A 15,021-nucleotide genomic window follows, 5' to 3' on the forward strand; every position below is an offset into this window, starting at 1 on the left:
TAAAGTTGGCATCCGGAGTCCATATCCCCTTTGTAATTGTAGCAACCCAAATGACCTATGAGATATATATGGTCGGAGATATTAATATTGTTCTTTCTATATTTTTGTAGATAGAAATGACTATATATCATTTTATGGCATAGGTGCTACATATAGTAGAAATACTATTGCAATTAAATATTATTTAAATGTTTATATTTTATACTTTAATTTTTTATTAAAGAGGGCTTTTTTTTTGTTTTTGAGGTCTTTTCTACGGTGGGCTTTCTTTGGACTGAAGCTTAGGCGACCACCTCAGTCGCTTAATGGTTGGATGCCGAGACACCTTTTCTCATGAGGCAAACACAGGGTCCCAAGAAATGAGATGCGGTCCTTTTCCGTGTGGCCCCACAAAAAGGCTAGAGAGTTTCTTTTAAGTTGTCTCAAAACTGATGAAAGCGCATGGATACAAGATATGCAAAATAGAGGCATGGAAGATAGCACAAAGTGAAGCAAGGTTGCCATCCTCACAAAGGGGAGAGCCTTCCATTGACAACTGTCTACTTCAGCTATCATTTTGTCCATTATATAATTAAAATCTGCAGCGGCAAGTGTAGGTACCTGATAATGGCAGCCCCAAAAATTTCCAAACCCCATCTCTACTGGACATCTGAAAATTTTGACATATCTGATTCTAGATGGCTCTTTGTGTAGTCGGGCTGAAAGTAATATGCGATTTAGATATATTCATTGTCTGGCCTAAATAGGAGCAATACATATCAAGAATTAGTTTAAGACAGACTACCCAGCGTAGTTGCTCTGGCTACTAGTAGGCAATCATCTGCAAAGACGATATGAGATATATTGGGCCCCCTCTTGGACGGTCTGTAAGCCCCAAGCATATTGTTTTCTACTACAAGCTGCAAGTGTGTGATAACATTTCAGAAGTCAAAACAAAAAGATATGGGGACAATGGCCATCTTTGCCTCAAGCTAATGAAAGGCAGAAGCCAATCCGATGGCACACCATTCACTAGGATTGCAAACCCCGAATTAGCAACAGATGCCATTATCATTGAACAAATCTACCATAAAAGCCAAAATGGTTAAGGACATTAATTAGATAACTGCCATACAACCCTATCATACGCTTTTTCCAAGTCCATCTTTAGCACCATAAGACTTTTAGTGCAGGGTGACTTCCACAGAGAGTGTATAATTTTCTATGCTAGGAGGATATGTTCAGATATGTTTTGCCAGGTATGAATGCCCCCTGAGCATTTGATATCAATGAGGGCAAGACCGGTTTCAACCTATTCATTAGAATTCTGGCAACTATTTTGTATACAGTATTATAGAGGCTGATTGATCAGAAGTCAATACCTCTGTGGGGCTTTGGTTTTTTGGAATGAGAATAATATATGTATCCTTCCAAGAATGAGCCATATTGGCATGTCTAAGAAGTCCTAGACAGCTATTATCATATCACTCTTAATTATATACCAGAACTTGTCGAAGGATAATGATTGAAACCCATCCGGTCCTGGAGCTTTGCCCATAACTCTTAATTATATACTAGAACTCGTCGCAGGATAATGATTGAAACCCATCCGGTCCTGGAGCTTTGTCCACATTGCATACTTTTGATTGCTGCCTTTATTTCATCTTTGTACCAGCAGCTATCAACATCTCATTTTTGGTCATCTGTGATTGCAATGCCTATCTTTTCTTAAAATATGCAAAAAGTTGCTTTCGGATGCCATCATCATCCTCCACCCTGTCACCCTGTGGGTCATGAATTATGGAAATGTTGTTTCTTCTCTAGCCCTTAACAGTGGATTTATTGAAAAACTTGGTGCTGGCATCACCTTCCTTAAGCAAGGTAATTGGGGATTTTTGCCTCCAGAGCACTTCTTGTACATATAAATTCTTGTTGTAATTTCTCATAAGCATAAGGAGACGAATATGATCCTATGGATTAAGACCCTTTGGTTTGCTTCTACTGTGTGAAGCTTGAACATGTCTTCATATAGCACCTGACCTTTTTGGCAAATACTCCCCACATTCCCCTTATTCCATCTTTGAATGGCCTTTTTAGTATTCTGCAGCATCAGAGATAACTAGGGGTGGCAAAATATGACCCGACCCGCCATAAACAAGTTCGAGTTTAGCCTAAGCAGTTTCGGATCATAAACAGGTTGACCCGTTTAACCTGTTTATTAATTGAGTCGGATACAATTTTTAGTTGTTGGACCCGTTTAACCCATCTAACCTATAAATATTAAATAATTTTCTAATCCGTATCCGGTATTCCTTACAAATCACGGCCACAGGTTTCGGAAAACTGTTTTTTCCTTTCGAGTTTCGGCCTTTCCTCCGTTCATCATCACCTGCAAACCAGTCTCTCCCCACACGGGAATCGTTTTTTTATCATCGAATCTTCGATCAAAAGTCAGAAACCCTCGCGGCGCCTGATCGGCGCTCTTGTCGTCGCTCGAATCTTTCCGGATTTCTTCTCTTTCTCGTCGGCGAGATAGAGTTTGAAGAATCCGGAAAATATAGGATTTTTTCGGCATGAGGTTGGATAGATGAAGGATGCCGGAGCTTCGTAGCGGAGTGTGGAAGGGGCGAGCGCAGGTGAACCCGATAGTCCAGGCCGAGAGGCCGACCGCCGCCAGGAGGAGGAGGGCTCAGCGGTGGCGGCTTGGTGTGGCACTGAATGGCGGCACAGCGGCGATCGCGGCAGATCTCGAGGCGGTGGTTCGACTCGTGAAGCTCCAGCGGCGACGCGGCAAGGCGGAGGCCGTGGGCGGTGCGGGGTGGCAGCTCGAGCGCAGCCGTGGCAAGGGAGGCCGATCGGGGAAGAAGATGAGCAGGATTTTTTTTTTCCTTTACGGCTTTACCCTCCCGCCTCTCTCTCTCTCTCTCTCTCACGTCTTTTCCCCTCCCATCTCTCCGGCCCCCACCTTTTTCTTTCCTTAAACAGGTCGGGTCAAGTGACCTGTTTATTAAACAGGCCGGGTTCAGGTTGTAAAACCTGACCTGTTTAATAAACAGGTCGGGTTCATGTTTATAATTTTATGACCCGACTTGTATCTGACCTGACCTGTTTATGCTTGACCCGGCCTGATTGCCACCCCTAGAGATAACCTTACTCTAAGTGAATGATTACCTATGCACTACCATGTCCTCCACACCACATCATGTACACCTTCACATGATATCCAAAATTTTTCAAATCTGAATGGGCTAAATCTTTTAAAGTTAGCTTGCTTGACATATAATAAGATTGGATAGTGATCTAATGCAAAACAAGCTAAATGTGAAACTCTAGACTCAAGGAGCAAATCAAGCTAGTGGTCAGATAAAAAGGCTTTGTCCAGCCTTTCCCAAACCCTAACTAGACCCAATCTGTTATTATACTAGTTATATTTTGGATCTTTATAACCTAAATCAATCAGCCCAATGTCATTTGCAACAACATAGGACATCACCTGAAAAGACTAGCTAAATGGTATTATTTGGGTTCCTTATCCCTATATAAATATCTAGGATCTACCTATTGTATAGCCATTGTGGGATTAAATGCATACCGTACGAGTTCTCACATACTTCCTCTATTTAACCCTTAGTATCATCGCCAAGCTAATATTCCAAATCCATTTATAAGTATCATGAATCTAATAACAAACACTAGGACCAACCATGGCTAGCCCAATAGGCTCATGCTATAGTATCTTCTAGTCCATATAACTTATGAGCTAGATCGGCTCCGATATTGTCCCTATTTGTGCGCATCATCCTTGCATAGGGCCTGCATCATTCCTATTTTATTAGATGTCCAAGAAAACCCCCTTCTTTTATAAGAGAGGTATAGCCTCTCTCTCCAACCATGCCCAAGGAATAGAGTCCCAACGATACTCACCTGCATTCCTATCTAAATCCTTTGCAATCTTTCGGCCAATTTCTCATATTATTTATTTTTTCCCAAAATTCAGAACTTTAATTTAGTCGGCTTGCTCCAAACACCAAACTTGTGACGAAGTCTTGTGCTAGTCGATTTAATAGCATAAAGTTAACAATATTAACTGATGTCAATCTGATTAAAGTAATCGAACCATTCTAAATCATCTACATGTTACAATGCTGCTTAAATTTTTGTTTGCTATTCCTGCCGTTGATGAGCCGGTTTTGGTAGGCATTCGCAAGAGTTCTCTATAACACTACTAAGTTCCATTTGCTTAAGCGGCACAAGAAACTGCAATGTCATGAATTTTTACAGATCTAACCTGTGAAAATAGATACAATACATCTCAAATAGTTTGGTAGTTGTTAAACTTAGCTTTCGATCCATATGCTAAATAATTTTGCATTGCAACATTAGAAAATTATTAAGAGCCCATAGTTAAAAGGAGACATAGCATTTCTTAAACTTGGAGGGGGTATTTTGAGTCCACTCTCAAATCCTGTTGACAACAAATAAGAATTTGATGAGGTATTTGGCATCAAGTGTTCAACAATTCTTCAACTACAATGACAGACTACTAGAAACTTGTGAATGCAAGTAAATGCATTTTAAAATGGAAGCCTTAACTTTAATTAAAACACCAAATGCTCTATAAACCATCGTAAACACGAGAACCAAAAAAAAAAAAAAAAATCTGGACCAAGACGGTGGTGAACTCTTGCCCATCTTGGATCAAGCAGCATGCATATGTATACCAATCGCAATGACCAGGATGGTTAGCAGACAAAAGAATAGAATGCTATGAACCAGAATTGAGATCCCACTGGTGCTCATATTCCCAAACTCTACCACCCTTGCCCTTGCCGGCAGCTGGAACAGGAGGCCTGGAGAAAGAAGGATGAAGAGGATCACCGCAACGATCACTGGCCCCCAATCCGTAGACATCTCTCTCTCTCTCTCTCTCTCTAAGCTTGAAGGGGAAGAAGATTATTTTTTCATTGGTGAGGTGGGATATATAGGTGGTTGTGACAAGGATTTGGAGAGGGAAGGAATGCCTGCTATGCTTAAGGGATAAGAAAGCCAAGGGGGAAACAATAGAAATAATGTGAAGGGTAGCTTTTGAGGCAATGGTCACACTTCACTTTTATACTTTGATAGTTTGATGAGCTCTAAGGAACTGCTTTTAGCTCCGCATGTGAACATGGAAGAGATGCAGAAGGTCTAGATAATCCTTCCCATGATCTCATAAAGTACAGATACATCTGGGGTTATAGATTCCTTACTTCACTCTCTCTAGGTGATTCTACACACATTAAGCAACATCCATTTAGGGGCGGCAATCATGTTGGTCAGATTGTATATGGATAGGGTAAGATGCGGACCAGATCAAAAAAATTCTAAACCTAAACCTAGCCTATTTATTAAATTGGTCAGAATTTGATAGCTGAGTCTATCATATTTATTAGGCAGGCATCCTGACCTGACCTGCTTAACCTATTTAATAGATAGGTCATATTAGGTCAGATCCAATAGATAATAATGATACCTGGATAACCTCTTTAACATATAGGCTTTTGCATAAAACATGGTTAACCACTAAAACAGTTAACCTATTTAACATAGAAATTGTTTACATATAAACTATATACACAAAACTGTTTACATAAATTGTTTAACACAAACAAGCATATTAAGCATATGTAGCCTAATATATGGTTGAAGAACTATAACACCAGATTATAGAAAAAAGCACAATATAGCAAACAAAAAAAAGTAAAACAAACTAATCCACATAGCACACCTTATGCCAATCTCAGCACAGAGACAATGGTCGCCAGAAATAGAAGCCCAGCATCCAGAAACTTGTTATTTTCCTTCAAATCCATCATTGCAATGTAAATCTACAATATGATCGGCAGAGCTTGGAGGAACAAAAAAGTAAAATTTGTTGAAACAAAAGCAAAGCGAACGATCAGATCAAATAGAGGAGAAATCCCCTCTGATCTTATGAAAATGAGTTCAAATCTACAGAAGTGGGAAAAAGAGATGAATAGAGTAGAAAATGAGTTCAAATCTACAGAAGTGGGAAAAAAAGATCAATAGAGTAGAAATCCCCTCCATCTCAATCTTAAACAGCGCTCTAGTGAAACAGTTGTAAATTGTTAGCATGCATCTGGATCAGGTCTAAACAATTTTTGAGAATCCTAAATATCACAATGCCAAGCTTATTCACCTATTTACTAAAAAACTGTTTTTTTTTTGGAATCCAGCTTTTTTATTACAAGGATTATGGAATCAGTTATACACAACAGTAATTAATATAGCTGCATTACGCAAGTTATGAATTTTGCACTAAATGCTCACAAGCCTCTTTTAAGTACACAACTTTCTGGTACCAAACACTAAATATCAGTCTATTGTTTTCAAGTTTGATATCCATGAGATAAATTATTACTAATAAGAAAAAGGTACATCAGAAACTTAGAAAAAAATTTCATAAATTCTTTATAGGCCAATTAACAGTCCCTTGTAACGATACGTAACCATTCCAGCTGGGTATATTGCACAGGCCGAGCAGCACTTTTTGATGGATTGCCCAAAATCGAGCAATCAACTCAGTCCCGCAATAAAAACATGAACTTTCACGAATTTACTCAACATAGTTGTTCCAGTCTTCCCATTTGGATACTGTGGCCAAATTTATCAGACATTATATTAGCTAAAACATAAGGAGGGCATGAAATTTCACACTCCTAAGCAGCCTTCCTCTAAACATGAGAAGAGGAAAAGGCCGTTGGCTGGGCGATGAAGAAAAATAAGGCACCAGACCATAACAGGTAAAGATCAGGATTTCTAAAATCCCTTGTAGCAAAATATATTGCATCTCTACAAAGCAACTGCTGAACAGAAGGTGATGGTCTTTGAACACATATAAGGACTGATAACAGGTACAAGGTATGACTAAATTTTTTTTAAAAAAAAGCAGCAGATTTAGGGATGGTATAAACCAGGATCAGCTGAGATGGATCAAGTGAAATCCTGGCCTGCAAAAAAGTTTTGATACTATGGACCTCCGTGGTAGGCCTACTTACATCAGTTGCAACTTTCACATCTAAATAATTGGAAGTTTAGAAAAGAGTTGGCCTGCAAAAAATTATACACCAAGTCAGAAAGGTTTTCCGGTTGAAAGTACACCTGCCTAAAAACACACCTGCATAAAATTAAAATATTTACCAGCATGCATGCAACTTGTTCAATAATCTTTTCAGATAAAAAGCAGAGACATGTAAGAATATATGAATAACAACCATTGTAACAGATGTGAAATGCCCATGACGATCGACTAGAATTTACATCTCGAGTCATCCCCCTCACTTCCATATATTGACTACTTACAAAAACACAATCACTCACTGCTAAAACCTCTTCTATCATAATGCGAAGAAATTGCAGCTATCCACTTGACCTCTTTAATCCTACCAAAAAGCTCAGCTATTTTACCAAGAGCAGTCCAACAAAATACAGCTGAATCTAGAGATGTACTCAACTTCAATGTCCAATGTGGTAGGGGAAACAACTAAAATATGATAAAATCAAGGATTTTTTTACGAATTAGTCCTTGAAATCTTTCATATTTGCATATTAATCGCTATCTTTTTTATATTTATATGAATATCCTTATATAGTTCTATGTTTGTACAAATCGGTCCTCTCATTAGTTTTGGTTGATTCAACCTATTAAGGTTAACCATGGTTGTAGAAAGACAAAATGCCCTTGTCTTTACAGCGAATGAAGCTTGGAACTTGGTCTTTTCTCGCTCAGTTCACCCTCTTCTTACTTAAGACTTAGCCGCTAGGAGACCAACAATCGAAGGGCATGGGTTAAGAGGTCAGTGAAGTTTGAAAACTGAGAGCAAAAATGTCCAGAAGATATTAGACCAAAACCATTAAGAGAAAGTAGAACATTACATTCTCATCTTTTTAACCTGACGGATGTATAAGCAATAATTTACAAGATGTTAGGGACTAAACATAAATATGGAAAAGACAGATTAGCATGCCAATATGAAAAATTAGGGACTGATATGCAAAAATTTCTAAAATAAAATAGAATAAAAACTAATTTCATCAATTGGATCTAAATGCTTCATAAAACTATCACTGCTCTCATGTGTGATCCCAACCACCTATATGATCCCAAAAAGTTTACTCTCTCCTTGATGAGAACAGAGCTGTCCACCAAGGCCCTTTTCTCCTCTAGTTTTTTTTCCTAGAAAATTTAAATCAACAAGATAGGGAACCTAAATTGAGCAAACTTATACTAACATGTACTCATAGAAGGAAGAAAAGCTTCAAAACTCACATCAAGGTCAGCTTAAGTGCTCTGATTCCTCCTTTTGGACTCAACATCATTGACTAAATAAGGTCATTAAAATTATGCTCAAAATATGAGCTAATTCCTTCTATCCATATGTGATCCCAAAAAGTTTACTCTCTCCTTGATGAGAACAGAGCTGTCCACCAAGGCCCTTTTCTCCTCTAGTTTTTTTTCCTAGGAAATTTAAATCAACAAGATAGGGAACCTAAATTGAGCAAACTTATACTAACATGTACTCATAGAAGGAAGAAAAGCTTCAAAACTCACATCAAGGTCAGCTTAAGTGCTCTGATTCCTCCTTTTGGACTCAATCATCATTGACTAAATAAGGTCATTAAAACTATGCTCAAAATATGAGCTAATTCCTTCTATCCACCAAGGAGCTTGCTAAACCATGCAGTTTATCAAAATTATTAGTCATCTTGACTCTTCCTCCTACTTGATTGGAGCCACACATAAACTTGATCAAATTAAAGTACGTGCAAAAAACGCCGAGTCCATAAAGTGAAATTATAGTTACATACCAACAATTATGATCATCATATTTGTAGATATGTAAACAATATCTTAGCTCATTGTTGTATTGTGCAGTGGGATTGCACTTTAGACCCAAGGAATAAAAGGTGCTATTCCTCTATTTAAGACATCTAGAATACACTCCCAAGTAAGAAAAACTTTGTAAAATAATTGCCTTTCTTGCAACTAAAATAACCTGTGGCAAGCCAATAACCACTACTAACCAATAATTACTACCAAATGCGTGGAACAAAAGCCCAAGCATTTATTGACTTCAACTAAAATCTCAAATCAAAGTGAAAGACCAAATTATTCCCAACACATGATCTAAAACCTACTCCAAATCTCTTTTATATATTCCAGATCATCAAGGTCATTCATCTCCAGCTCTTCAGAAAGGAACATAGATGATCCCTGTCCGCCTTATGTATTGTATGCTGAACCCCATTTGTATTCATATTTGAATCCGCAAAAGCATTAACCCCAAATTATATAAAACCAAGATGAAACAAAGGAAGAGAGCTACTGAGATTAGCCCAAGTGTTTTGACATCAAATCAGTATTAGTCAATAATAAGCCATTAGAACAAAAGATTAGAGAAAAAAAAGAATGAACAGGTTTTAGTTTAACACGAAAAATGTTACATTACAATGAATAGGCAAAACAACAAAAACAAGAGGAGTTACAAAAAGATTGATAAGAATGCAAAAAATCATAAATTACTAGTACAAGTTGTTGAAAATTCCCAAGATTTTAATCCCCTTATCCAATCAGTGTAAAATCTAGAAAAAAACTTCTGACTAAAAAATCTGGAATTACCAGGAAACTAATGTACAGAATTTGCAAAGAAATCAGAACTATAGAATCAAATAACACATACACAGAAAATACATTTCTGATGATGGCACTCAGGCACTTCAATTTACCTAATTATATGTAATAAAAGGTTAATGTGATCCAAATTGGGAGTGCAATACAACTTCCCTGCACAAAAAGAGATTTTACACAACAATACAACTAAAGAAAAAATCATCAACTGCTACATTTTCAACATTAAAATATCCAAGTCCCCACAAGGAACTCATTTCTAACTTCTAAGTCAAATTTGCCCATTCATAATTTGATACAAGAACATGTGATTCATCATGTGACTTATAAAAAAAAAAGTATAAATGAAGGATTTATGGTGGCCTGGAATTGGAGCTATGCAAACAACCAAAAATCTTAGAGAAAAGATTCAACCACCTCTTAGAGATGACACAAAATACTCCTGTACATTATTTAAACTTAAGTGAAAGCTATAAGATCTTTGAAAATTGATTTTGTTTTTGGCTGTCAATGCAGAGTGAGGGAAATGCCACTCATTATCAAGCAATACCTATGACAATTGAGGACACGTTAGCAGAAACCAAAGGCTGGCTTTGAAGTTGCACATACTTGTCTCACAACAATGCTGAAAAGAAGGTTAAGAAGGTGAAAACATAAAGACCCAGCATCATCTACCAGTAACAAAACACAAAAATCTAAAATTCCGTCTTCCTTTGATCAGATATGCATAATTTCCAGACAATATGCAGTGTGAGATCTAACTCACATTATCAGTCAATTCCTGGGACAATCAAGACATGTTAACAGAAACCGAAGACTGGCCTGTGTTGCACAAACTTAGCTCACGACAATGTTCAAAAGAAGGTATAAAAGATGAGACAATGAAGACCCAACATTGTCCATGAGTGACAAAACACTGATAAGCCCCTTACTCAGATATGCATAATTTCCAAATGTAATCCCTAAATCAGATCATTTTGTGATAAGGCGCAACTTCTCATGCTGAATGGTTGCCAACTTTCAAGTGTCCTTTACTTAACTCCTTATCACAATAAGAAAATACTCCCTTAAGTCATCCAAATGGTCTCTCTCATTATACTGAACCCACCCATCGCGTAGCCTATATCACTGTGAGACAGCTAAACATTGCTTATATACAGCACCCCTCAATCCTTGTTTTGTTTCTTATCATGAGCTTAAAAATGGAAGGCATACATATCAAGCATGAAGTACATTGAATCTTGGATGCAAGGAGCCTTCCGAACAAGGTTGGCGGAACTGTCCTGAACCTCCCAGTTCGGAGTGTCCTGAGCCGTACCGGCCACAGACCGGGATGGTTCTAGCAATGAAAACAAGACCGGCGCCGGAGGGAAAGAAGATGAAGAAAAAAGAGGAAGAGAGAGAGCAGGGGAGGGAGGGAGAGAGAGAGGAAGAAAGAGAGAGGAAGGTCGAGGCTGGACTCCGCGGCCGGCCGGCAGAGGCCGGGGAGCTGCCGCGCGGAGGAGGGAGCTCCGGAAGCCCTTTGTTGGCTCTCCGCTAGCCTCCCTCTTCTCTCTTTCTTTTCCTCTCTCGTTCTCCCTCTCTCCTGCCTCTTCTACTGTGTCGATACGGGCCAAAGCACGGCACAATGCAGGCTTATATCAACTCGTCCTGTCGGACAACCGGTACGGTGCCCGATATTGGTTCCGCCGACCCTGCTTCTAAGTACACCTGCTTTGTCTGCATGTAATAGAACAACAAATTCTATCCAGCACTAGGACCTACTCTTTATTCAACAACAACTAAGAATTGAGATTGTTTTTGTTCCCACTACATTTGAGAACATTTAATCAAACAATGAGACATAAGACTGAGTTGGTACATTTGCACATAAAGGGAATTTATAATTACTCATTGAAATGTTTCCTTTCTTTACAAACAAAATTGAGTTTTCAAAAAGTTTGAGGTCAGTTTTATACACATGCTTACTTGCCTACACATAATCCCTCAATTTATAGCATTATTAAGTTATTAATGCAATACAATAATTTCAAAGAGATATTTATAATGCTACACCCCTTTTGATAATTCACTAGCCAATCTCACCTAGAATAGTAGGTTATAACAAAACTCCAAACGGTGGTCATGCCACCACCACTTGTAATCAGATAATAACATAACAATGGTAACTCATAATTTCTTTCAAGTGGTTTATCAAAAAGTAGGAGAAGCACTATAAACTGCCAGAGTTTATATTATCAGAGATTTGACCAATTGCCACAAATAACATGAACGATATCCTTTTTGAATCCCTCAATTAGGTTACTTCACTAAATTCAAATGTTAAAGTAGAGCATGCGACCAGCATGTTATAGTACTTGTAACCCACACCATGTAAGATCTCTCGTTATCTTACTATCAAGTTTTCTCACCTATATAATGACAAGTGCCTAGCTAGACCATTCTATTGCTTGGACAGAAGAAGAAACCATATAGAACCCTTTTATCAAAAACCCTATATGCCACTGAATGATTGACATTGAAACTTATAGACCTCTGACTATAACTACCACTTACTCATGATGGCCTTGAAAGAATTCTTTTTGTCAATAAAGTAACCATAAATAACATTAGAGCTGGCCTTAAAAAGGAATACCCAATGGATAACGATCTTTAAACCAACCACAAACAGATGGGAGAGGACTGAACAGTGATGGTTATTGTTATGGTAATCAAGTGGCCAGATATACTAATCATCACATTAGAAGTCATAAACCAGCAACTCAACTATTAAGTCTTTCTCAATTCTAAATGGTGAACAACAAATTTCATATGCAACTAACACTAACATTAAGTCTTCATTCATGTCCATAGTTCAATAGCACTAAAAGGCTATCTAGCATGGCACTACCATCTTGCAAATTAAATTTTGTTTACATCATACTTAATCATCTAATATCATTGAAAAATTAAAAGTAACATAACTTCTTTTACTCTGATACACTTGTTTTGTGTGTTTTCCTTACACATCCAGAAAATTTCCAGAAGAGCTTTTTATCCATCATTCGGCACACTAAGTGGCATGGTATTACCCCTAGATAATGGAACGTAAGTTTCCAAGAACAAGGATAGTAGGATCTTATACCATACAACAGGTCCATAAACTTTTGCATATCGAAGTGCAAACTTTTCTTCAATCTGACAATCAGCATGAGCTTCAAGGACAATCTTGGCTATTTGTTGAACACAATCTTTTCAAATTAGTCTATCATGCCCAAGCATGTCAGCTTGCTAAGACATACAGAAAATACCAAAACACAAGCATTGGAACATTTCAAGGAGTCAAAATGAACAGGACAATACAGGAGTTTGTCTACATGTACCATTTCAAATAAAGCCATCATGCGTAGCTCATATAGAAAAGATACAAAAAAATGTTCATTCATTAAGATGATGCCTACAAAGGCTACATATGGATCAGGACCCTACATGACAAGTTTAGCTGGAGCATTGAAAGGTGAATAATTTAAAGATGTGTTGAACAAGGTTTAAAACAATGGTTGTTTAATTAATGCTATACTTGCTATTATTAACGTACTGCAATACCCCCAGGGCAAATCAACTGTTCATCTTATGTTTATAGTTTGAATCTCCATAGCAATTTAAAAATATGTTATTCTATAACATTTTATTTTATAATTTGAATCTCTATGGCAAATCAACAATAAACTATCACTCACCCTATTTTTTCATATTTCTGGTATTATGGATAAAACAGTCATCATAATAGCTATTATTTTGTTCCCAAAAATGTCAAATAAAAGAGTGAGAACAGCTGTGATTTCCACTATAACAGTCAGTAACAGTAATCTAGGACATCCATTGCAACAGGATAACAGTTTCTTAAACCTTGGCGAAACAAGAAAAGGACAACCTATAAATATCAATAATTCAATGAATGAGGACAAAAAAGAAGTGGACTTGGTGAGCATAACTGAATTGAACCAATCTCAATTATTGAGAAACATTATTTAGATGTGATTATACGACTGCGACATCATGCTCTCACCAACTGCAATACTGCACACCCTTTCATGTATTATCAAAAAAACAAAAATCCATCTCCACCAATTTCCAAAAACAGGAGGCAATTCATGATACATGGAAAAACCATGTGTATCGTTCCAAATGAAGATCCCTCAAATGGACTCATTAGATATATCAAACAAAAAAAAAATTCCAACCCATTTATAAGAAATGAGAACTATCAAGGAAACCTGGAAACGCATTCAAAAATATCTGAACTATATCGAGATGCGATTATACATATCTAAAACACTGAAAAGGAACCAAAAACAGAAAAGAAAGATCTTCCAACCCCCTCTCCCGGGGCGCCAATCTAGATATAATTATTACCTCTATCATTTAAAAAAAAAACCCTACAGATCTTCAAATAAAGATTACATTCCAATATAACTTAACGTAAGACCAAGATCATCGATATCAACAGGAAATTAAAACGTGAAGATATCAATCAAATCAATAGCAGCAAAACCAAAATTTTACCAAAATTTCAAGACAACGAAAACGGATGCCATCGAAATCTCACCCGTGATCTCCTTGGGGGACGAAACCGCAGGGGAAGGGGGAGCGGGGCAAAGGATCGCCCTCCCCAACCCCGATAGATTCGACACGATCCAGACGACATAGAACATCACAATCAGCCCGATCACCCAAGGCATTAGAATGAACCCGATCACGAAGGTCACCGAGCCGCATAGCATGAGCGCGAGCGACGCCCCGAGTAGGAGCGAGGCGAAGCCCACCGGGGAGACCTGAGACCGCCTCGCGGCGCCGGATCTCGCCGCCACCTCCGCCTGCGGGGGCCGCGGGGACGGTGGCGCCGCCGCCTGGGGGGCGTCGGAGCGCGGAATGGCGAGGTGGGGGGAGCGAAGTATGGTGAGGAGGAGGGCGCAGAGCTCGTAGAAGAGCCTCGAAGTCTGGTCCTGGCCTCTCATATTGGGAACCCTAACCCTAACCCTGCGAGGGAGAGAAGAAAAGGAGGAAGACGAAGAGGAGAGAGGAAGCGGCGGGAGAGAGACAGGAGAAACAAGGAAAGATGGTCGTTTTGGAAATAATAATAACTGGTTTGGATAAACGGGGATTTTGATCGGATCGAGACGAGAAGTGGATAGGCTCCGAAACTCTACCCTCTCATCTTCGCTTGCTTCTTTTTTTTCCTCCTCTCTCTCTCTCTCTCTCTTCTTCTGCTACCATTTCTGAGAAGAAAGCTTCCGATCGGCGTTGGCGATTTTTTTATATCATCAGATAAAATTAGACTATTCTCATGTGAATAAAAAGTTAAATATTTATAT

The 15,021-nt window shown here is 38.4% G+C and overlaps 2 protein-coding genes across 2 annotated transcripts; both read right to left on the reverse strand.

The window, feature by feature from the left end:
• Positions 1-4,532: 4,532 nt before the first annotated feature.
• Positions 4,533-5,039, reverse strand: LOC103719121 (uncharacterized). The gene has a single exon (XM_088708621.2). It carries the CDS (start codon positions 4,888-4,890, stop codon positions 4,678-4,680), a length of 213 nt encoding a protein of 70 aa, XP_088564747.2. The 5' UTR covers positions 4,891-5,039; the 3' UTR covers positions 4,533-4,677.
• A 1,883-nt stretch (positions 5,040-6,922) lies between these two features.
• LOC103719123 (uncharacterized) lies at positions 6,923-14,803 on the reverse strand. Its single transcript, XM_008808203.6, has 2 exons — positions 14,256-14,803; positions 6,923-7,089 (listed from the first exon to the last, which is right to left on the reverse strand). Exons 1-2 carry the CDS (start codon positions 14,662-14,664, stop codon positions 7,058-7,060), a joined length of 441 nt encoding a protein of 146 aa, XP_008806425.3. The 5' UTR covers positions 14,665-14,803; the 3' UTR covers positions 6,923-7,057.
• Between the last annotated feature and the right edge of the window lie 218 nt (positions 14,804-15,021).

This window comes from Phoenix dactylifera, chromosome 12 (genome assembly GCF_051530095.1).
Source record: "Phoenix dactylifera cultivar Ajwa chromosome 12, Ajwa_hap1_PhDact_Kaust_v1.1, whole genome shotgun sequence".
Lineage (NCBI taxonomy): Eukaryota > Viridiplantae > Streptophyta > Magnoliopsida > Arecales > Arecaceae > Phoenix > Phoenix dactylifera.

What these genes read in the sequence shown, in the direction of transcription:
- LOC103719121 (XM_088708621.2), bottom strand. Translation starts at nt 4,890, where the DNA reads ATGTCTACGGATTGGGGGCCAGTGATCGTTGCGGTGATCCTCTTCATC.
- LOC103719123 (XM_008808203.6), bottom strand. Translation starts at nt 14,664, where the DNA reads ATGAGAGGCCAGGACCAGACTTCGAGGCTCTTCTACGAGCTCTGCGCC. An exon ending in GTCCCCCAAGGAGATCACGG is followed by an intron (nt 7,090 to 14,255) that starts GTGAGATTTCGA and finishes AATTTTTTGCAG; the next exon opens with GCCAACTCTTTTCTAAACTT.